The sequence below is a fragment of the Protomyctophum parallelum genome, assembly GCF_964188405.1.
Source record: "Protomyctophum parallelum genome assembly, chromosome: 12".
NCBI classification, from domain to species: Eukaryota; Metazoa; Chordata; class Actinopteri; order Myctophiformes; family Myctophidae; genus Protomyctophum; species Protomyctophum parallelum.
In genome coordinates this window covers 10,683,516-10,706,856 of record NC_139712.1, presented here as the reverse complement: position 1 = coordinate 10,706,856, position 23,341 = coordinate 10,683,516, and the positions used below count along the sequence as shown (strand labels likewise).

At 45.0% G+C, this 23,341-nt stretch overlaps 1 protein-coding gene across 1 annotated transcript; it reads left to right on the top strand.

The window, feature by feature from the left end:
* Positions 1 to 2,151: 2,151 nt before the first annotated feature.
* On the top strand, positions 2,152 to 20,671 carry prmt6 (protein arginine methyltransferase 6). The gene is made up of 6 exons (XM_083778613.1): positions 2,152 to 2,268; positions 4,775 to 4,975; positions 10,892 to 11,061; positions 12,498 to 12,606; positions 16,008 to 16,451; positions 20,455 to 20,671. The coding sequence occupies exons 1-6, from the start codon at positions 2,179 to 2,181 to the stop codon at positions 20,644 to 20,646; spliced, it is 1,206 nt and encodes a 401-aa protein (XP_083634739.1). The 5' UTR covers positions 2,152 to 2,178; the 3' UTR covers positions 20,647 to 20,671.
* The last annotated feature ends 2,670 nt before the right edge of the window (positions 20,672 to 23,341 follow it).

Below are 23,341 nucleotides of genomic sequence, written 5' to 3'. Positions count from 1 at the left end.
GCTTTGACGCAGGGCCGATATGGATGGCGCCACGATCGCGTTCTGCGGAAGCTAGCTGAAATCCTGGAAGTACGCAGAATAGAAGCAAATGGCGCCAGTTCACGAACAGCAGAGCGGTCGATCCAGTTTGTCCAGCAAGGTGGCAAGCCGCGGAGCATCACCAAGAGCCCACAGTCCCTCCTGTCAGCTGGAAGCGAGTGGAACATGAGGGCTGACCTAGACCGGCAGTTGAAGTTCCCGCAAGAGATCACCACAACCGCTCTACGACCAGACATCGTGTTGTGGTCCACCTCTACTAAGACAGTCATTATGGTAGAGCTGACAGTTCCTTGGGAGGAGGGAATGGAGGCTGCCTTTGAGAGAAAAAGGGACAAATATTCAGAGCTGGCAAGTGAGTGCTCACAAGCAGGGTGGAGAGCCTTCACATACCCAGTGGAAGTCGGGTGTAGAGGCTACACTGGAGCATCCACCCAGCGGCTACTAAAGTCCCTTGGGATCAAAGGCTCCAAGCTGAAGAATGCCCTCAAAGTCCTGGCAGAGGAGGCAGAACAAGGAAGTTTCTGGTTATGGCTCAGGAGAAACGACAAATCGTGGGGAAAACAAGGAGCGTAGACAGGGGGCAGTAGGGAACCTTTCCTGCTGCTATATTTCACCACCTTGAGATGCTGTGGTATGCGGTCAGCCCACGCCTGACTCAGGGAGATGGACGTCCCTGCCATGCATAGTCCCTTGGGACTCATTCCACAACCACAAAAGCAATAACACTGGGACAGAGTGTGGGGAGAACAAGGATCCTTCGGCTGGCTGCAGGGGGCGGCAGGGAGACGTCCCTGTCGCTGCTCCACCACCCAGAGATGTTCCGGGATTAATGGAGCGAAACATCTGTGAAGGGTGGCTCCCGGCTGATGACCCTGCAGCCAGCACCATGGCACCGTCGGAGGTGCGTCAGGCAGAAATGCCCAGCAAGTCTAATCACTTGTGCTTACATCTGAGGTCAATTTCCAATTAACGTTATCTTTATTTTTGAGGGTCATTGTAAACACAGACATTGACGACAAAAGTGGGGACACAAATTGAAATTTGACAGAATAATGACATGATGTATTATGAAGTACATAAGAGCGCCCCTCACTTCACACGGGTATGATTTTTTTCCATTATCATCATCATCATTTATGGCCTGACCTCGAAATTTAGAAAAAGTCTTCTAAATCCTCCAGTTTTCTGAAATAAATATTTTCACAAATTAAAAAGAAATAGCAGATCTACAAGCTCGTAGCGCGCCACTCGGTGGCGCGCTACGAGCTTGTAGATCTGCTAGTTTTCAATAGCTAAATTATAACATGTTTAAAACACCAAAAGGGGTTCCTGCCCAAAGGATGTACGCCATGATCACATCGGTGCACAGATTAATAAAATACATTACACAATCAATATACATACAGACATATCGAAAGGTTTTCACTATTTGAACAGTAGAAGCACATTTTTCAGAAAAGCACCCAATTTATAGACTACTTTTTGTTTTTCAGATTTTAGTATTAAATGCAATTAGTTTAAACATAGAATTGGGTGGGTAATGAAATAAATTGACTGGTATTTTTGCCTGAAATTCATAATGCTAGTATTCTTACATTCCAACCAAACATGTTACTCAAATAGCCTATATATGGCTTTTCACATAATGTATTACACCACTTATTCTATGAATTATAATAATTATTATTAATTCGTTAACTTATTCTATTAACTTATTATAATAATAATAATAATAATAACAATACTACTACTAATAATAATAATGACATGTGTTAAGGCATAAACTATCAAAATATACATCAATAGTAACGGAGGCAGTAATACTATGATTTTGCAAAATCAACAGTTGTGGGAAGTGTAGTCCTATCGAACACCCCTCCGCCATTCACTCACGCGGCATTCTCCCCTCGCGGAAAACTACAAGTCCCACCAAACCCGTGTTGTTGTGTAGTCCCTCCCAATGCGGAAGAAGGAAGGAAAGTAGCAAGCAGCCGAGCCGGCAACACTGTAGCAACAACAACAAACATAACGCCACATGTTCTACTCAGCAGAAAAAGGAAGGAACGAAAGGATTTATATTGAATGAAAATATAAACGTATTATAGCTTTGGTATTTATAATTATAAATAAAATAAAGAGATGTCTCTCCACGTGGTGAAGAAGAGGAAGCAGACCTCTGCGGCTGACCGGAGGAGTGTGCAAGACTCGCTGTACTTCGACAGCTACCAGGTATTATGAGGACACATGTCCCTCTCTGCAGGGCAGGGGGACACATGTCCCTCTAGTCTCTGCAGTGGGACAGATGTCCCTCTCTGCAGTCAGTGGGACACATGTCCCTCTCTGCAGTCAGTGGCACACATGTCCCTCTCTGCAGTCAGTGGGACAGATGATGTCCCTCTCTGCAGTGGGACAGTCCCTCATTTCCAAGACATTTCATGCGTCCCTCCTGTCCTCATACTGAGACCCTGTCTGTCCCACATTGTGACAGATTGGCAGGCAATTGCATCAGTGTTCAAATGCCCTAATAGTTTAGTCCCCTAATAGTTGTCCTTCTGTTGTAAAGCTCTCTCATTGTCTCTTCCAGCAAGGTGTGTTTTTAAAGGGATAGTTCAGATTTTTTCAACTTAAAGGACCACTTCACCACTTTTCAACCTATCTTCATATAATAGGTCCTCACTAATAATCATGGAAAAATGGTGCGATTTGTTTCTACTCGGTCTGTGCCTCATAGGAGGGCTGTGGGCAGTTCAGAAACCGTCCTCCAGTGACATCATCGATATGGAATACAAGCTAATAGAAACTGCAGGCTTTCTAGTCCTGAAAAGTTGCAATGCGAAAATGGAAGCCATCGTTCTCACGATAATGAAAATCTAAACATTTTTGTTAAAAAATCTTGTTTAAAAATAAATCTGCCTAATGATGATGTCACTGGAAGACGGTTTCTAAACTGCCCACAGCTGTCCTATGAGACACAGACTGAGTAGAAAACAATCGTGCCATTTTATCATGATTATTAGTGACCATTAATATAGTGGTTGCAACTGTATTAATTGATTGCCAGAGTCCCTTGGTGGGAGTTCTGCTCTGATTTTGGTGAAATATTAAGTAGTTCCGGTCATTTTGTGGAGGGCACAGGGGCCACGCAGTAAAAGTAAATTAATCCACAAAACTAACGTCATTTGTATTGTTGACCTATTTCTAAAATATTAGTGTAACCTTCGTTCATTTTTTACCCCTCTATCACACGGAACTATGCTTTTTGTGTCCATATCACTACGCCAAAAAATAGTTCCATGTGATAGAGGGGTCAAAGTTGAACAAAAGTTGTGCTAATCTTTTAGAAATAGGTCAACAATACAAATAAATTAATTTACTTTTACTGCGTGGCCCCCAGTGCCCCTCCACAAAATGACCGGAACTACATAATATTGACCAAAACCAGAGCAGAACTCCCACCACGGGACTCGGGCAATCAATGAATACAGTTGCAACCACTATATTATTAATGACAAGTATTTCATACAGCTTAAGTTAACCAAATCTGAACTATCCCTTTAAGCCTGTTAAAATAGCATAAAAAGAAAGCATGATTTTAAAAACAAAATGTGAGACACCAGAGGAGTTTATAAATGATAGCCAATAGGCCATATGGTCGAATATGACATCAAGGCATTTAATAGTAACTCAAGTAGTACGTTGCTAACCCGGTACTCCACTATCGCTTGTGTGGGACAAGCGATAGTTCTGTCCCTCAAATGAATGGTTTGGATCTGGTCACCCTACTACTGAAGATGAGAGATATTGTCTGTTCTGTGATCTGGATGAAATTGAAAAAGTTCACTTTTTGTTTTACTGCTCTAAATATGACGACTTAAGGGATATTCTGGTTAATAAGATGTCTTCTATATGTGGGGATTTCCTAGATTTAAATGACTATGTAAAAATGGAGATATGTTTTGCCAAAGGGACTTTCGTTGTAGCAGATTTTATTTGTCAAGCTTGGGAAAGAAGACAGAGTATACTCTGTATACATCTGGGGTGTAATATAATGAATGATGTAATGTAAACATGCTGTAAAATGCATAAATTATGTAATGTAAAACATGCTGTAAATGTGAAATGGTGTCTTATAAACCCATGAGGGTTGGGCAACAGTGTTGTTTTTGGCAGCAAATTTCTATTTTAGTTTTAGTCCTAGTCTCCAGAATAGTTTTCACTTAGTTTTAGTCACATTTTAGTCACCTGGAATGTATTAGTGTTAGTCTAGTTTTAGTCGACTAAATGTCATAAGATTTTAGTCGACTAAATCTACAGGTGATTTAGTCGACTAAAATGTATTTTTGCGGACCTTGTTGCCGTCGTAATGACTTATTTTACACATGCTGAAAATAGCCGATCTACAAGCTCTGCGACGCGTTGTGAGCTTGTAGATCGGCTATTTTCAGCATGCAACCAAGTGTAAAATGACTCCTACTGGATGCCTTGTCCACTAGTCCCTTCCTAACATTTTAGTCTAGTTTTTATTTGTCGACGAAATTGTCAGTATGTTTAGTCTTAGTTTTAGTCATCATAGCTTAGTTTCCATTTAGTTTCCATTTAGTTTCAGTGAAAAAAGGTAGTCGACGAACATTTTTCGTCTTAGTTTTAGTCGACGAAAACAACACTGTTGGGCACAAGGTGTGCATGACACGAAAATAAATAATCAATCAATCAATCAATCAATCCCTACCACCAGGACGTGACCATCCACGAGGAGATGATCGCGGACCACGCGAGGACCTCCACCTACCGCACGGCCATCCTGAGGAACGAGGCGTCCATCCGGGGGAAGGTGGTCCTGGACGTGGGCGCCGGCACGGGCGTCCTCAGCGTGTTCTGTGTGCAGGCGGGCGCCAGGAAGGTGTACGCCGTGGAGGCCTGCTCCATAGCAGAGCAGGTATGTCACTGTACTTTACTGTACTGTATGTATTATGAGGCCTGCTCCATAGCAGAGCAGGTATGTTACTGTACTTTACTGTACTGTATGAGGCCTGCTCCATAGCAGAGCAGGTATGTCACTGTACTTTACTGTACTGTATGTATTATGAGGCCTGCTCCATAGCAGAGCAGGTATGTTACTGTACTGTACTGTACTGTATGTATATGAGGCCTGCTCCATAGCAGAGCAGGTATGTTACTGTACTGTACTGTACTGTAGAGGCCTGCTCCATAGCAGAGCAGGTATGTTACTGTACTTTACTGTACTGTAGAGGCCTGCTCCATAGCAGAGCAGGTATGTTACTGTACTTTACTGTACTGTAGAGGCCTGCTCCATAGCAGAGCAGGTATGTCACTGTACTTTACTGTACTGTATGTATATGAGGCCTGCTCCATAGCAGAGCAGGTATGTTACTGTACTTTACTGTACTGTATGTATATGAGGCCTGCTCCATAGCAGAGCAGGTATGTTACTGTACTTTACTGTACTGTATGTATATGAGGCCTGCTCCATAGCAGAGCAGGTATGTCACTGTACTTTACTGTACTGTAGAGGCCTGCTCCATAGCAGAGCAGGTATGTTACTGTACTTTACTGTACTGTAGAGGCCTGCTCCATAGCAGAGCAGGTATGTCACTGTACTTTACTGTACTGTATGTATATGAGGCCTGCTCCATAGCAGAGCAGGTATGTTACTGTACTTTACTGTACTGTATGAGGCCTGCTCCATAGCAGAGCAGGTATGTTACTGTACTTTACTGTACTGTATGTATATGAGGCCTGCTCCATAGCAGAGCAGGTATGTTACTGTACTTTACTGTACTGTATGAGGCGTGCTCCATAGCAGAGCAGGTATGTTACTGTACTTTACTGTACTGTACTGTATGAGGCGTGCTCCATAGCAGAGCAGGTATGTTACTGTACTTTACTGTACTGTACTGTATATGAGGCCTGCTCCATAGCAGAGCAGGTATGTTACTGTACTTTACTGTACTGTATGTATATGAGGCCTGCTCCATAGCAGAGCAGGTATGTTACTGTACTTTACTGTACTGTACTGTATATGAGGCCTGCTCCATAGCAGAGCAGGTATGTTACTGTACTTTACTGTACTGTACTGTATATGAGGCCTGCTCCATAGCAGAGCAGGTATGTCACTGTACTTTACTGTACTGTATGAGGCCTGCTCCATAGCAGAGCAGGTATGTTACTGTACTTTACTGTACTGTAGAGGCCTGCTCCATAGCAGAGCAGGTATGTTACTGTACTGTACTGTATGAGGCCTGCTCCATAGCAGAGCAGGTATGTTACTGTACTTTACTGTACTGTACTGTAGAGGCCTGCTCCATAGCAGAGCAGGTATGTTACTGTACTGTTATACTGTACTGTAGAGGCCTGCTCCATAGCAGAGCAGGTATGTTACTGTACTGTTATACTGTACTGTATGAGGCGTGCTCCATAGCAGAGCAGGTATGTTACTGTACTGTTATACTGTACTGTAGAGGCCTGCTCCATAGCAGAGCAGGTACTGTACTGTTATACTGTACTGTTATACTGTACTGTTATACTGTACTGTAGAGGCCTGCTCCATAGCAGAGCAGGTATGTTACTGTTATACTGTACTCACAAATCACAAAGCTGTACTTACTTCATATTGTTACTGTTTTTTGTCAGACCTCCAGTTCTAGGCAACACAAAATGGGGTGACTTTTTATTATTTCCAGTTTTCAGTACTATAGAAAAGCGCCCAGTGAGAAACGTTCCGCGGTGAAAAAAAGGTGCGATTAATTTATCTGTAGTTAATCGCGATACATTTGTCTGTAGTTAATTAATCTAAATTAATCGCAATTAGTCCCGGCCCTACGTAGTTACTGTACTTTACTGTACTGTATGTATATGAGGCCTGCTCCATAGCAGAGCAGGTATGTTACTGTACTTTACTGTACTGTATGTATATGAGGCCTGCTCCATAGCAGAGCAGGTATGTTACTGTACTTTACTGTACTGTAGAGGCCTGCTCCATAGCAGAGCAGGTACTGTACTGTTATACTGTACTATAGAGGTGTGCTCCATAGCAGAGCAGGTATGTTACTGTTATACTGTACTTTTATACTGTACTGTATATAATGAGGCGTGCTCCATAGCAGTGCAGGTATATTACTGTACTGTTATACTGTACTGTTCTATACTGTTCAAAAGATTGCTGCTATTCCTTTCAAAAAGCCTTATACCCTATCATGTATATATATATATATATATATATATATATATATATATATATATTAGGGATGCACCGAAAATTCGGCCACCGAAAATATTCGGCCGAAAATGGCTAAAAATGTATTTTCGGCCTATTCGGTTTCGGCTCAAATAAGCCGAAAAATATCACAGAATAGTAGTAGTGGTCCTAAAGTTGTGAATCGAACTAAACTGCGGGAAAAACAAAGATGCACAAGCCCAACGCGCTGTGCATTGCGACGGGTAGATAGCTTGTAGATCTGCTACTTTCAGCGCAGGAAGGGCGCATGCTTATGACGCTCATTAACTATGCATCAGCTCAGCCGGCAGCAGCCAGCAGTCACAACACAACACACGAGCAGCAGTCACGGAATGCTTCAATGCATAGGCAGATCCGACACAACTTTATTGCATACATATGTGCTTTCATCCACGCTTCCATAGCCTTTTAAATCTTATTTCCCATCCACGGGCACAAGCAACGTGATATCAGCAGCTCTTCCACCCGATCTGTGGACGGGTGTTGTTCTGTTGACGAGGGAAGCTATAGCTAGCATGGGAGCTAACGTTAGTTTTAACACTATGTACTTTCCATCCGTTCCCCAACACCTCACACTTGCTGATGCGTTTACATGGGCAGACACAAAGACGAATGGGAATATCATTTGGAGCTTTAACAATGAATGATACTGTATCGTTGCGTCTGCCCATGTTTAATGGTCAGGGTTTCACTGTCCACAACTATAATGCACTTCCCAAAACTCAGAGACATGCCACCACCTATAAATTCAAACCCACCTCTGGAATATTGCTATCTCATTCCACTTTAATTTATTTTATTCCATAGTCTTAGTTTTTCTCTAATAAAGTTTTTTTTATTTGTTTTCTCATGTTCTCCTTGAAAAGTGTCTAAGTACTCAGAGAAGCTTTATATAAATAATATTATTATCACTATTATTATTACTACTTGTTTTATTGCCTATGCTTATGTAGAAAAAAAAGCTCACTGCTCAGGTCAAATAGGCCTATTGCTATGCGATTAAAATGTGATTAATTGAGATTAATTAATCACAAAGCCTCCAATTAATTAGATGTTTCTTTAATGGACCCATAAGTGTTTATTATTTAAGTTAGCTTTACAACAAATATGTATTCGGCTATTCGGTATTCGGTTTTCGGCCAACTGTTTCCTATATTCGGTATTCGGTTTCGGCCAAGAATTTCCCTTTCGGTGCATCCCTAATATATATATATATATATATATATATATGCGATGTGACATAGCTCTGTTTACACAATGCTGTACCCCCTCCAACTGTATATAAGATTGCCAAGCCATGAGGCCCATAGGGGCAGGAGCCTATCTCCTGTTTCTGTAGCCATGAGGCCCATAGGGGGCAGGAGCCTATCTCCTGTTTCTGTAGCCATGAGGCCCATAGGGCAGGAGCCTATCTCCTGTTTCTGTAGCCATGAGGCCCATAGGGGCAGGAGCCTATCTCCTGTTTCTGTAGCCATGAGGCCCAAAGGACAGGAGCCTATCTCCTGTTTCTGTAGCCATGAGGCCCTTAGGGCAGGAGCCTATCTCCTGTTTCTGTAGCCATGAGGCCCATAGGGCAGGAGCCTATCTCCTGTTTCTGTAGCCATGAGGCCCATAGGGGCAGGAGCCTATCTCCTGTTTCTGTAGCCATGAGGCCCATAGGGGGCAGGAGCCTATCTCCTGTTTCTGTAGCCATGAGGCCCATAGGGCAGGAGCCTATCTCCTGTTTCTGTAGCCATGAGGCCCATAGGGGCAGGAGCCTATCTCCTGTTTCTGTAGCCATGAGGCCCAAAGGACAGGAGCCTATCTCCTGTTTCTGTAGCCATGAGGCCCTTAGGGCAGGAGCCTATCTCCTGTTTCTGTAGCCATGAGGCCCATAGGGCAGGAGCCTATCTCCTGTTTCTGTAGCCATGAGGCCCATAGGGGCAGGAGCCTATCTCCTGTTTCTGTAGCGTGAGGCCCATAGGGGCAGGAGCCTATCTCCTGTTTCTGTAGCGTGAGGCCCATAGGGGCAGGAGCCTATCTCCTGTTTCTGTAGCCATGAGGCCCATAGGGGCAGGAGCCTATCTCCTGTTTCTGTAGCCATGAGGCCCATAGGGGCAGGAGCCTATCTCCTGTTTCTGTAGCCATGAGGCCCATAGGGGCAGGAGCCTATCTCCTGTTTCTGTAGCCATGAGGCCCATAGGGGGGCAGGTTCAGTCTCAGCAGTGGCCTTGTGGTTAGAGTGTCCGCCATGAGACTGGGAGGTTGGGGTTCAATCCCCGGCCGGGTCATACCAACTGTATATACTTTCCCAATTTTCAATTGGTAAAGCTCTCTTCTCTCATTGTCTCTTTTCCTGCAAGATGTGTTTTTAAGCCTGTTGAAATAACATGAGAAATATAGGCTGCAGGAGCCAAATTATACATTGTGTTTGTTGATTTTATTAGTGAGAGAATGGGGCCGAGCTTTTTTAGGCTCAATATTTTCTGTTGACTGTTTACTTATACGCAACGTTTATTTTATCAACCGTTTCAGTACATGTTTGGACTTTGACATTCTGTCAATAAATCACCTTAAAACTCATTGAAGGCCATGTACTGATTTGACTTTTTCACAACGTCCCTCCAGGCCAAAGACGTTTTTAACTTATTTTTAACCCATTCTGACCTGAGATCAGATTCATACGAGGTTTCCACTGGACACACGCTGGTCTGACGAACCCATTCTGACCTGAGATCAGATTCTAAAAATGTCAGTCGTTCTTCGATTTTTCAAAAATAGCAGACCTACAAGCTCGTATCGCGCCACTCGGTGGCGCGATATGAGCTTGTAGATCTGCTATTTTTCAATAGCTAAAGCATAACATGATGCCAACACCAAAATGGATGCCCGGTCAGAATGGGTTAAAGGGGCTTAAATTGATAACATTGTAATCATGATTTAAGACAAATCTTACAACTCTCGTTCCAAAAAAAATAGAACAAATCTATGGTGGCCTGTACGGAACTATTGCTACTGAGATTCGTTTGGAAACGCGCCCTACATTTCCTGCCGACAGCTCGGCCTCGTCATAACGCTACTTTAATTTGGTTTGATGGTGAAGAAGTAGTCGCTACAACATCGGCCATGCCCATGCCACCGATGACCAAAACCGCTGCTATCTTTTAATAGTATAAGATTAATGAATATATCTGTAATGTCTTTGTATTTTTCAGTTATTTGTCATATCTGCCCTGTGCATTTTTGATGACGAGACAAACGCATAGCTTTTTTCCATGCATAACCCATTCTGCGCGGGAACCCCTTTTGGTGTTAGCATCATGTCATGCTTTTTAGCTATTGAAAAATAGCAGATCTACAAGCTCATAGCACGCCACCGAGTGGCGTGCTAAGAGCTTGTAGGTCTGCTATTTTTGAAAAATCGACGAACCACTGACATAGAAACATAGCTTTTTCAGAAAACTGTCAGGATGTAGAAGACATTTTTTAGAATCTGATCTCAGGTCAGAATGGGTTAAGACGTTGTAACGTTCAACGCCGAGAACACAATGTAGTCGTTAATAATCGCCATTACTCACCGTGACAATCGATGGCCTGACAACGCTCTACTCTGAACAGGCGGTGAAGATCGTCCGTCAGAACGGGATGGAGGACCGCATCGAGGTGATCCGCGGCACGCTGGAGAGCATCGAGCTGCCGGAGATGGTGGACGTGATCGTGAGCGAGTGGATGGGCTACGCGCTGCTGCACGAGAGTATGCTAAACTCTGTGCTACACGGACGAGACAGGTGGGTGGATGGGCTACGCTATGCTATGCTATGCTACGCTACGCACTGCTGCACGAGAGCATGCTAAACTCTGTGCTACACGGACGAGACAGGTGGGTGGATGGGCTACGCTAGGCTAGGCTAGGCTACGCGCTGCTGCACGAGAGCATGCTAAACTCTGTGCTACATGGACGAGACAGGTGGGTGGATGGGCTACGCTAGGCTAGGCTACGCTACGCGCTGCTGCACGAGAGCATGCTAAACTCTGTGCTACATGGACGAGACAGGTGGGTGGATGGGCTACGCTAGGCTAGGCTAGGCTACGCGCTGCTGCACGAGAGCATGCTGAACTCTGTGCTACACGGACGAGACAGGTGGGTGGATGGGCTACGCTATGCTATGCTATGCTAGGCTACGCACTGCTGCACGAGAGCATGCTAAACTCTGTGCTACACGGACGAGACAGGTGGGTGGATGGGCTACGCTAGGCTAGGCTACGCGCTGCTGCACGAGAGCATGCTGAACTCTGTGCTACACGGACGAGACAGGTGGGTGGATGGGCTACGCTAGGCTAGGCTACGCGCTGCTGCACGAGAGCATGCTAAACTCTGTGCTACATGGACTATGAATAGGCTGGCGGTCTCATCCTAAACTAAACTAAATGTGTGTCCACAGATGGCTGAAACCTGGCGGTCTCATCCTAAACTAAACTAAATGTGTGTCCACAGATGGCTGAAACCTGGCGGTCTCATCCTAAACTAAACTAAATGTGTGTCCACAGATGGCTGAAACCTGGCGGTCTCATCCTAAACTAAACTAAATGTTTGCTTACAGGTGGCTGAAACCTGGCGGTCTCATCCTAAACTAAACTAAATCTGTGCTTACAGATGGCTGAAACCTGGCGGTCTCATCCTAAACTAAACTAAATGTGTGCTTACAGATGGCTGAAACCTGGCGGTCTCGTCCTAAACTAAACTAAATGTGTGCTTACAGATGGCTGAAACCTGGCGGTCTCATCCTAAACTAAACTAAATGTTCGCTTACAGGTGGCTGAAACCTGGCGGTCTCGTCCTAAACTAAACTAAACTAAATGTGTGCTTACAGGTGGCTGAAACCTGGCGGTCTCATCCTGAACTAAACTAAACTATATGTGTGCTTACAGATGGCTGAAACCTGGCGGTCTCATCCTGAACTAAACTAAACTATATGTGTGCTTACAGATGGCTGAAACCTGGCGGTCTCATGCTGAACTAAACTAAACTATATGTGTGCTTACAGATGGCTGAAACCTGGCGGTCTCATCCTAAACTAAACTAAACTAAACTAAATGTGTGCTTACAGATGGCTGAAACCTGGCGGTCTCATCCTAAACTAAACTAAACTAAATGTGTGCTTACAGATGGCTGAAACCTGGCGGTCTCGTCCTAAACTAAACTAAAGTAAATGTTTGCTTACAGATGGCTGAAACCTGGCGGTCTCATCCTGCCCTCCAAGGCGGAGCTCTACATCGCTCCCATCAACGACCTGGTGGTCGAGGACCGGCTCAACTTCTGGTGCACCGTCAAGGTAATCCTTTACCCCGTTCTGACCTGAGATCAGATTCATACGAGGTTTCCACTGGACACACACTGGTCTGATTCACCCATTCTGACCTGAGATCAGATTCTAAAAATGTCTTCTACATCGTGACCGTTTTCCATTCTGACCTGAGATCAGATTCTAAAAATGTCTTCTATGTCAGTCGCTCTTCGATTTTTCAAAAAATAGCAGACCTACAAGCTCGTAGCGTGCCACTCGGTGGCGCGCTATGAGCTTGTAGATCTGCTATTTTTCAATAGCTAAAGCAGAACATAGTGCTAATACCAAAATGGGTTCCCGCCCAGAATGGGTTAAGCATTATGTTATGCTTTAGCTATTGAAAAATAGCAGATCTACAAGCTCATACGAGCTTGTAGATCTGCTATTTTTTGAAAAATTGTGAAAATGTGGCCCAAATGTTTGAGTATATTCTTTCCAGACCGTTCTTCTGATTCTGATAATTCTGGGGGTCCTTGACATGAAATACTTTGAGCACCACTGACATAGAAACATAGGGTTTTAACCCTGTGAGAACCACTGACATAGAAACATGGGTTTTAACCCTGTGAGCACCACTGACATAGAACCAGTGAACCACTGACATAGAAACATGGGTTTTAACCCTGTGAGCACCACTGACATAGAACCAGTGAACCACTGACATAGAAACATGTGTTTTAACCCTGTGAGCACCACTGACATAGAACCAGTGAACCACTGACATAGAAACATGGGTTTTAACCCTGTGAGCACCACTGACATAGAACCAGTGAACCACTGACATAGAAACATGGGTTTTAACCCTGTGAGCACCACTGACATAGAACCAGTGAACCACTGACATAGAAACATGTGTTTTAACCCTGTGAGAACCACTGACATAGAAACATGGGTGTTTAACCCTGTGAGCACCACTGACATAGAAACATGGGGTTTTTCAGAAAACTGTCAGGATTTAGAAGACATTTTTTAGAATCTGGTCTCAGGTCTAAATGTGTTAAGTAAAAGTATCAATGCTGCAATGTAGGGATGCTGTGAGATCGGATATCGCCACGATAACGACCAATCGGAACGCTATCGGATCGGTATTGATGCTGCCAAATCGGTATCGGATCGGAAGTGAAACATCTGGATCACAGCGTCCCTACTGCCATGTTACAAGTAAAAGTCTGGAATTAAAAATGGACTAGAATAAAAGTACAAAAGTGTCAGTATCAAAATGTACATAACGTGTAATTGACACATGTGGTGAAAAATGGGTTACAAAATCGTGGGAGAAAAAAAATATATAGATTATTTTTTTTACATAAAGTACCAAAAGTAGAAAGAACTCATTATGTCCCGTCTCACAAGTTACTCAAAAGTATGAAATGTTGAAGAAATCTTTTGATAATAGCAGATCTACAAGCTCACGATGTATCTCATCGTGACACATTGTCCATTTATCTTGGTACACTCTTAAGTTATGGGGTTGATCAAAAATGAAGCTCACTTTAACTTTTCTGTTTCATGAATGGGTTGTCAATAAATAGGGATGTCCCGATACACATTATTCGTTCCCGATCCGATCCCGCTAATTTCTGTGTTAGCCAATAGAGCGTCGCAGTCCCTCCCCCTTTCAGAACGACGAGTGGCCCAGGAAATGAATCTCAATGGACATTGCAAAACGTATTTATTTAAAGACCTTTTTAAGCGTCGTACGAAGCCAACTCTTGTCGTGACAACACATGACAACTACTGTGACAACTTGCTGCCTGCCCTGGCAGATAAAATTAATTGCAGCCGTATATTCATCCCGGGACTAAAACAAGATAATTCTATCTCGTCCTCTTCTTGTTTTTAGGATTGATTTTTAAATTATTTTACTTGTGTATAAAGCTCTCAATGGTGTCGCACCTTCCTACCTACATGAATAAATATGTCCCAAACCGCCCGCTAAGGTCTTCCACTGCTGGCCTGCTCGCTTTGCCTAAAAAAATGGCAACTAAAAAATACGGGGAAGCAGCTTTCTGCTTCTACGGGCCGTCGGCATGGAACAAGCTCCCACTGTACCTTCGACAGGCAGCCTCTGTAGTTTAACAAACTCCCACTGTACCTTCGACAGGCAGCCTCTGTAGTTTAACAAGCTCCCACTGTACCTTCGACAGGCAGCCTCTCTAGACATTTTTAAAGCTCAGCTCAAGACCCACTTCTACAACATTGCTTTTAATTGATCTTTTATTTTTTTGTTATTCATGTCATCACTGTATTGCATTACTGCTTGTTTTGTAATGTCGTTGCCTTGCTTTTCTTTCTTTTCTCCATTGCTCTGTAAAGCACTTTGAGCTGTATTTCATTTCATGAAAGGTGCTATACAAATAAAGTTTTATTATTATTATTATTATTAACTCATTCTGAACGGGAACCCATTTTGGTGTTGGCATCATGTTATGCTTTAGCTATTGAAAAATAGCAGATCTACAAGCTCATAGCGCGCCACCGAGTGGCGCGCTATGAGCTTGTAGGTCTGCTATTTTTTGAAAAATCGAAGAACGACTGACATTTTTAGAATCTGATCTCAGGTCAGAATGGGTTAATCAGACCCAGTGTGTGTCCAGTGGAAACCTCGTATGAATCTGATCTCAGGTCAGAATGGGTTAAAACAAAACAATCCTATCTCGTCCTCCTCTCCATCAGGACCAGTACGGCGTGGACATGTCGTGATAATAACCCCATCTCCTCCTCCTCCTCCTCCTCAGGACCAGTACGGCGTGGACATGCCGTGATAATAACCCCATCTCCTCCTCCTCCTCCATCAGGACCAGTACGGCGTGGACATGCCGTGATAATAACCCCATCTCCTCCTCCTCCTCCATCAGGACCAGTACGGTGTGGACATGCCGTGATAATAACCCCATCTCCTCCTCCTCTCCATCAGGACCAGTACGGTGTGGACATGTCGTGATAATAACCCCATCTCCTCCTCCTCTCCATCAGGACCAGTACGGCGTGGACATGTCGTGATAATAACCCCATCTCCTCCTCCTCTCCATCAGGACCAGTACGGCGTGGACATGTCGTGATAATAACCCCATCTCCTCCTCCTCTCCATCAGGACCAGTACGGTGTGGACATGCCGTGATAATAACCCCATCTCGTCCTCCTCTCCATCAGGACCAGTACGGCGTGGACATGTCGTGATAATAACCCCATCTCCTCCTCCTCTCCATCAGGACCAGTACGGCGTGGACATGTCGTGATAATAACCCCATCTCCTCCTCCTCTCCATCAGGACCAGTACGGCGTGGACATGTCGTGATAATAACCCCATCTCCTCCTCCTCTCCATCAGGACCAGTACGGCGTGGACATGTCGTGATAATAACCCCATCTCGTCCTCCTCTCCATCAGGACCAGTACGGCGTGGACATGTCGTGCATGGCGGACTTCGCCCAGCGCTGCATCATGAACAACGACGTGACGGTGACGCCGGTGACGGTGGAGGACGTCCTGTCGCACCCGGCCCGCTTCGCCGAGCTGGACCTGCGCACGGTCACGCCGGCCGAGCTGACGTGCGTGCGCGGCGCCTTCCAGTGCGAGTGCTTCGGCTCGGCGGCCGTCAACGCGCTGTGCGTCTGGTTCACCGTCACCTTCCCCATCGTGGGGCCGGGCGGCGCCTCGTCGTTGTCGTTGTCGTCGCCGGGCGGGGCGTTGGGGGGCGAGGACGGCGGCGGCGGTAACAACAACAACAACAAGCCCCTGGTGCTCTCCACGTCTCCCTTCATGCCCGAGACCCACTGGAAGCAGGCCGTGCTCTACCTGGATGGGCCTGTGGAGGTGGTTCAGGACACCAAGGTACTGTAGACCACCGAAAACACTGAAATATTCACCTAAAGATACATTAATAACAATAGTGTTCACAAATACACAATCATGACACATTGGGCATCTTTTTATTTTGGAATGCCACTTTTTCCACCTTGTCAGTTGTAAACACAACTGTAAAAGGTATTTTGGGTGCAGTACTTAGTTTAGACAGTACTTGGTTTAGACTAGTCACTCCCCTTGTCCCCCATATATGGGGACTAGGTTGGTCTCCCCATGTCCCCCATATATGGGGACTAGGTTGGTCTCCCCTTGTCCCCCATATATGGGGACTAGGTTGGTCTCCCCATGTCCCCCATATATGGGGACTAGGTTGGTCTCCCCTTGTCCCCCATATATGGGGACTAGGTTGGTCTCCCCATGTCCCCCATATATGGGGACTAGGTTGGTCTCCCCTTGTCCCCCATATATGGGGACTAGGTTGGTCTCCCCATGTCCCCCATATATGGGGACTAGGTTGGTCTCCCCATGTCCCCCATATATGGGGACTAGGTTGGTCTCCCCTTGTCCCCCATATATGGGGACTAGGTTGGTCTCCCCTTGTCCCCCATATATGGGGACTAGGTTGGTCTCCCCTTGTCCCCCATATATGGGGACTAGGTTGGTCTCCCCTTGTCCCCCATATATGGGGACTAGGTTGGTGGAGGGTGTGTAGAGCCCAGGATCACATTCGATGATTGACACAGGGGTGGAAAATGGGTTACAAAATCGTGGGATAAAATATATATATTAAAAAAAGACTAGTCATTGTTTAGACCAGTCATTAGTCATAGAACTACAACCTATCTCAAACCCTCACCCTAAACCAGGGGTCGGCAACCGGCGGCTCTAGAGCCGCATGCGGCTCTTGAGCACTCCCCTGGTGGCTCTCTGTAGCATTACAAAAAAATCGATGAAAATGTATAAATGTTTATTTTTTCACATTTTTATTTTTCATTTATGGTTTCTGTAGGAGGCAAAACGTGACAGAAACATTCTTAAGTTTCCCAATTTTGTAAAAATGTGTAGAATAAATATTAAGTTTCAATAATGTCAACTAAAATTCGCGTCATAGCATGCGACACACTCGCATGCTGCGCGCCTGACACTATTATAAACAAACCGGTGGGTGAGGCTGGTGCCTGCTACGCTATGGCTTCTACATCTACAGGGAGAAAAAGAAAGATAGCCGACGAAAACAGAGGATTTAACAATTCGTGGACAGACGCTTATGCCTTCACAGCCAATGCAGAAGATGGATTGCCTGTATGCTTAATCTGCAGTATCCCATGACGCAACAGCAGCCTGTTTTACGCAATCGCAGTCCAAACGTGTATATAAACATTCCGATTTCAAATATAAGGTCCTCGCCACATGTGCCACGGGGGTTAGAAATTTGCTGGTACAGTGATTAGCATTGCTGCATCCCGCGTTGTTTAATAAAAAGCATTTTTATCCGAGCGCCCCGGCTACTTGTCTCAAACGGGGTTGGGAAATCCACAGTTGCACACCGGTTGGGGGCGCGTAGTTGAAAGCCAATGGCAAAATAACAGCTCGGATAAAAATGCTTTTTATTAAACAACGCGGGATGCAGAAATGCTAATCGCTGTACCAGCAACATTCTAACACCAGTGGCACACGTGGCGAGTACTTTATATTTGGAATCTGAATGTTTATGTACACGTTTACAATGTAAATGTAGCGATTGCATAAAACAGGCTGCAGTTGCCATGACGCACCATGGCTAAATCTGCAGTGACAAACTTATCAAACAATAAATAAAACGTGGCAAGCCGTTCACAGACGGTGACTACAGTATATGAAGGAGTCATATAGACGTTGTATTATCTCCCGTGTTGCAACGAAACTATAGCAGCAGCCAGCAGTGGTGGAGTTTAAAGCTGCGATGATTGCGATCCACTTCTTAAAAGTTATAGTTTGCTGACTTTGCTCCCTTCTGCTTTCTTCAGCAGTTCTGTGACTGCAACAGCCCTCTTTCTCTCATTCATGCAAACTTAGCATGCTTTCCCTGGAAATGTCTTTCAACGTTACTTTTTTATTGTTTGATAGTTTGTCACTGCAGATTAAGCATACAGGCAAATACCGATATTGTAAACCTCCCAAAACACGACACACTTGTGTGGAAAACATTTAATGCTCTTCCAGACAATTATGTGAACATGAAGAAACTCGCATTTGGAGTATTTGTGGAGTAACGTTGTGAGCAGATATTCTCAAACATGAACTACATTAAATCCAAATACCGCACACGCCTCACCGATGAGAGCCTGCGCAGTTGTGTGTGAAGATTAGAGTGACATTTTACGTGCCCAGTGTTGAGAAGCTCTCCAGCGATGTCCACACACAGAAATCACATTAAACGGGTAAGAACACAATGCAAAAAACATGGCATAATAATGGAGGGTGCGTTGACTGCGTTCGGAAATGCGCACCGGGAGCGCACTCGCCTATATTAGGGCTCGTTCGGAAATAACGCACTGAGCGCACTGTGCAATGCAAACTAATGGGCGAGTGCGCTCCGGTGCGGTATTTCCGAACGTGCCCATAGTTTGCATTGCACAGTGCGCTCAGTGCGCTATTTTCCGAACGGGCCCGTAATGAAAGTTAAACCATAGCGCACTTTTTATTTTGATAGATAGGCTAATATCCACTTGCAGCCCTTTTGTCTTCATTATATAAGCATTTTATGGCTAAAAAAATGTTGCGGCTCCAGATAGATTTTGAATTAATTTTTTTGGTCGAAAATGGCTCATTCAACATCTTGGGTTGCCGACCCCTGCCCTAAACCTAACCTCCCACGGGGCAGCACACCTAAACCTAACCTTAACCCATGTCTAACCAATGACTAGTCTAAACCCTCACCCTAAACCTAACCTTAACCCATGTCTGACCAATGACTAGTCTAACCCTAACCTCCCACGGGGCAGCACACCTAAACCTAACCTTAACCCATGTCTAACCAATGACTAGTCTAACCCTAACCTCCCACGGGGCAGCACACCTAAACCTAACCTTAACCCATGTCTAACCAATGACTAGTCTAAACCTAACCTCCCACGGGGCAGCACACCTAAACCTAACCTTAACCCATGTCTAACCAATGACTAGTCTAAACCTAACCTCCCACGGGGCAGCACACCTAAACCTAACCTTAACCCATGTCTAACCAATGACTAGTCTAAACCTAACCTCCCACGGGGCAGCACACCTAAACCTAACCTTAACCCATGTCCAACCAATGACGAGTCTAAACCTAACCTCCCACGGGGCAGCACACCTAAACCTAACCTTAACCCATGTCTAACCAATGACTAATCTAACCCTAACCTCCCACGGGGCAGCACACCTAAACCTAACCTTAACCTATGTCTAACCAATGACTAGTCTAACCCTAACCTCCCACGGGGCAGCACACCTAAACCTAACCTTCTAAAACGGGTAGTCCCAATACTTCATTCTGATTGGCTGGTTACCGTCACGTGACCGGTGTAAATTTCACCGATAACCCACTCCTTCAATCACTTTGTATCATCCTGCAGCCTTGTAGCTGAACTTGGGGAAGGGGAGCGCTTGATTGATTTACAAACACATGCCGTGCTGGGGCGTCTAAGCACCGCCCGGCTCATATGACTGTGAATGTGTGGCTCCAGGCAGCCCCGTAAAAACATCAAGCGCTATTCTCCCCGTCACATAGCCTACTTGCCGAGCACAACAAGGAAGTGATGTGGCTCGCTCTGGTAGCGCAAAGCGTAGCTACTTTTGTGAATTCAATAGTTGCGCCTCGGGTCTGCCTATGCCCCCCAGCCAGTGTAAAATACCCGGTAACCTGAGACCTCTCGTGGCTTATTGCTTCATTAACCCATGTCTAACCAATGACTAGTCTAAAGTCTAAACTAAGTATACACCCCGGTATTTTAACAAAAACACCAAAGTAAACTATTTGATTGATTAAACATTGATTGATTGATTCCAGGTGGTGGGCGAGGTGACCATGCGCCCGTCGGAGGACAGCGCCAGACACATCACCATCCGCGTCGACTACGCCATCGGCGAGCGCAAGCGCGAGTCCAAGAGCTTCTCCATCCCCGACGGATACTCCTCCTCCTCCTCCTCGTCATCGGCGACCGCCACGGCCACGGAGGCGGAGCCACAGCAGCAGCAGTAGCGCCGATAGATCGTCAGTAGAGGAGGAGGAGGCTCCTCCGGTCAGGAGGGGTCGTTTGTAGCCTCGGTAGTCGGTAGGTACCCAGGCTTTTGTTTTAGGTACCCCCTAGGCTTTTGTTTTAGGTACCCCCCAGGCTCTTGTTTTAGGTACCCAGGCTTTTGTTTAACCCATTCTGAACGGGAACCCATTTTGGTGTTATAGCATCATGTTATGCTTTAGCTATTGAAAAATAGCAGACCTACAAGCTCATAGCGCGCCACCGAGTGGCGCGCTACGAGCTTGTAGGTCTGCTATTTTTTGAAAAATCGAAGAACGACTGACATTTTTTTTTAGAATCTGATCTCAGGTCAGAATGGGTTAATCAGACCAGTGTGTGTCCCAGTGGAAACCTCGTATGAATCTGATCTCAGGTCAGAATGGGTTAAGGTACCCAGGACTTTGTTTTAGGTACCCCCCAGGCTTTTGTTTTCGTTCTGGGGGGGGGGGGGGGAATCCATTGGACATTCTTGCATAGGAAGCGAAGCCACACTTCCTGGTATTTTGCAAGAAAGCTTAGAGAAGGAAAAGACACCAGCGTCATGGTGTCACGTGACTGGACGCCGGGGCTGCGCCATGACACCCCACCACGCCCCCATGTGCCAAAACTCACACTGGAAGTTTGATGAATACATGGGAGTGGATGGGAGACCGCTGGACATCTTGTAAACAAACATTATTTATGAACGATAGCGACCTTTGTCATATAATCGGTCCAGGAATATAATAGAAGACATATCACAGATTGTTTTCCGACTGGGTGTTTTTCGACTTGCTAACTGTTTCATTTTACTCAGGAATTTAAAGAGCACAGTACGGCTCTGGGCTGAATGGGCTTATAACCTGACTCCGCCAGCTGGTGGCAGTATTGGGTTCACAATCCTGCCTTCAAAAGCCTAACATTACAAACTAAATAACGCTTTAAAAATGTTGAGAATAAAGGATTTTGCAATATTACAAGTCAGTGGTGTTTTCACTAAAGTAAAAGTTGCCTAGCAGTAGCCTATCACAATATGCTCTACAAGTGGTTAAGTTTCAGAATAAATACGCAAATTAACAGTAGCCTTAGGACCAACCCGCCTAGTATAATACAACAGTAGTTTTAAGTAGTACAATACAACGTAATAGTAGTCTAGTAATAACTAATAATTGTAGTGAAAGTATAATATTTGCATGTGAAATGTAGAGGTAATTAAACGATTTAAGTGTCCCTCAAAATATAGTAGGCATAGGCATGCCTTAAAGAAGTTAATGCTTGCTCTATCAACTCCAGACATTGCCTTATTCAGTTTCAAGTTAAATATGAATGAATGACTGGCTCACAGTCAGCTCAGGTATATAAACAGTTAAAGCTGTTGTTATGCAAAGTAGTGGCTATTTGAATTCGGCACGGTACTTTACACGGTGTGAAAATAGGGGGGGGCGCCAGTAAACCTAGACCACTACTAGGCACTTGTTGGTGATGTGTGATGTTATGTTACAGAAGCGTTTATTTTACAATGGTCTCAATCATTCAGAAAGTGTTTATTTATATGCTTGTCTATACTTTGCTCCATTCACTCTAATACATTCCCAGCAGTTTCGGCAGCAGATTCATCACTGTGTAGGCTACTACTTAAAACTACTGTTGTATTATACTAGGCGGGTTGGTCCTAAGGCTATATGAAAAAAAGTATTTCATCAAACACCACTGACTTGTAATATTGCAAAATCCTTTATTCTCAACATTTTTTAAGCGTTATTTAGTTTGTAATGTTGATGAATTAAAAACAATATAGGTATGGGGTTTGAAGGCAGGATTGTGAACCCAATACTGCCACCAGCTGGCGGAGTCAGGTTATAAGCCCATTCAGCCCAGAGCCGTACTGTGCTCTTTAAATTCCTGAGTAAAATGAAACAGTTAGCAAGTCGAAAAACACCCAGTCGGAAAACAATCTGTGATATGTCTTCTATTATATTCCTGGACCGATTATATGACAAAGGTCGCTATCGTTCATAAATAATGTTTGTTTACAAGATGTCCAGCGGTCTCCCATCCACTCCCATGTATTCATCAAACTTCCAGTGTGAGTTTTGGCACATGGGGGCGTGGTGGGGTGTCATGGCGCAGCCCCGGCGTCCAGTCACGTGACACCATGACGCTGGTGTCTTTTCCTTCTCTAAGCTTTCTTGGTATTTTGCTGACCGATAACAGACTACAGGGGGCGACGACGGTCCATAATTATTGTTGATATCTGTGTTTTTTACTTCGCTGTTTTCTACCGGTCCGATCCGTGTGAACCAATAGGATTCACCGCCTGTTTTTCGACCGGCACCCCCCCCCCCCTCCCCTCTACACCAGAAATCATTCAGGCTGGGCCAGGCTACGTCGTTTTTTGGGACCGATCACAGATCATGTTGTTTTGGGACCGATCCAGATCACCGATTTGTTTTTAGCTCACAATCGGCCACCGATACCGATCTTGTGTGTTAGGGGGGGGGGAAATTGAATATTTCCAAAATATTATTATATGTCAAAACCCATGTCAAAACTGTTCCCGTGTGTGTGTGTGTGTGTGTGTGTGTGTGTGTGTGTGTGTGTGTGTGATTGGGGGGGGGGGGGATGTGTGTGTGGGGGGGGGGGGGATGTGTGTGTGGGGGGGGGGGGGTGTTTAGGCTT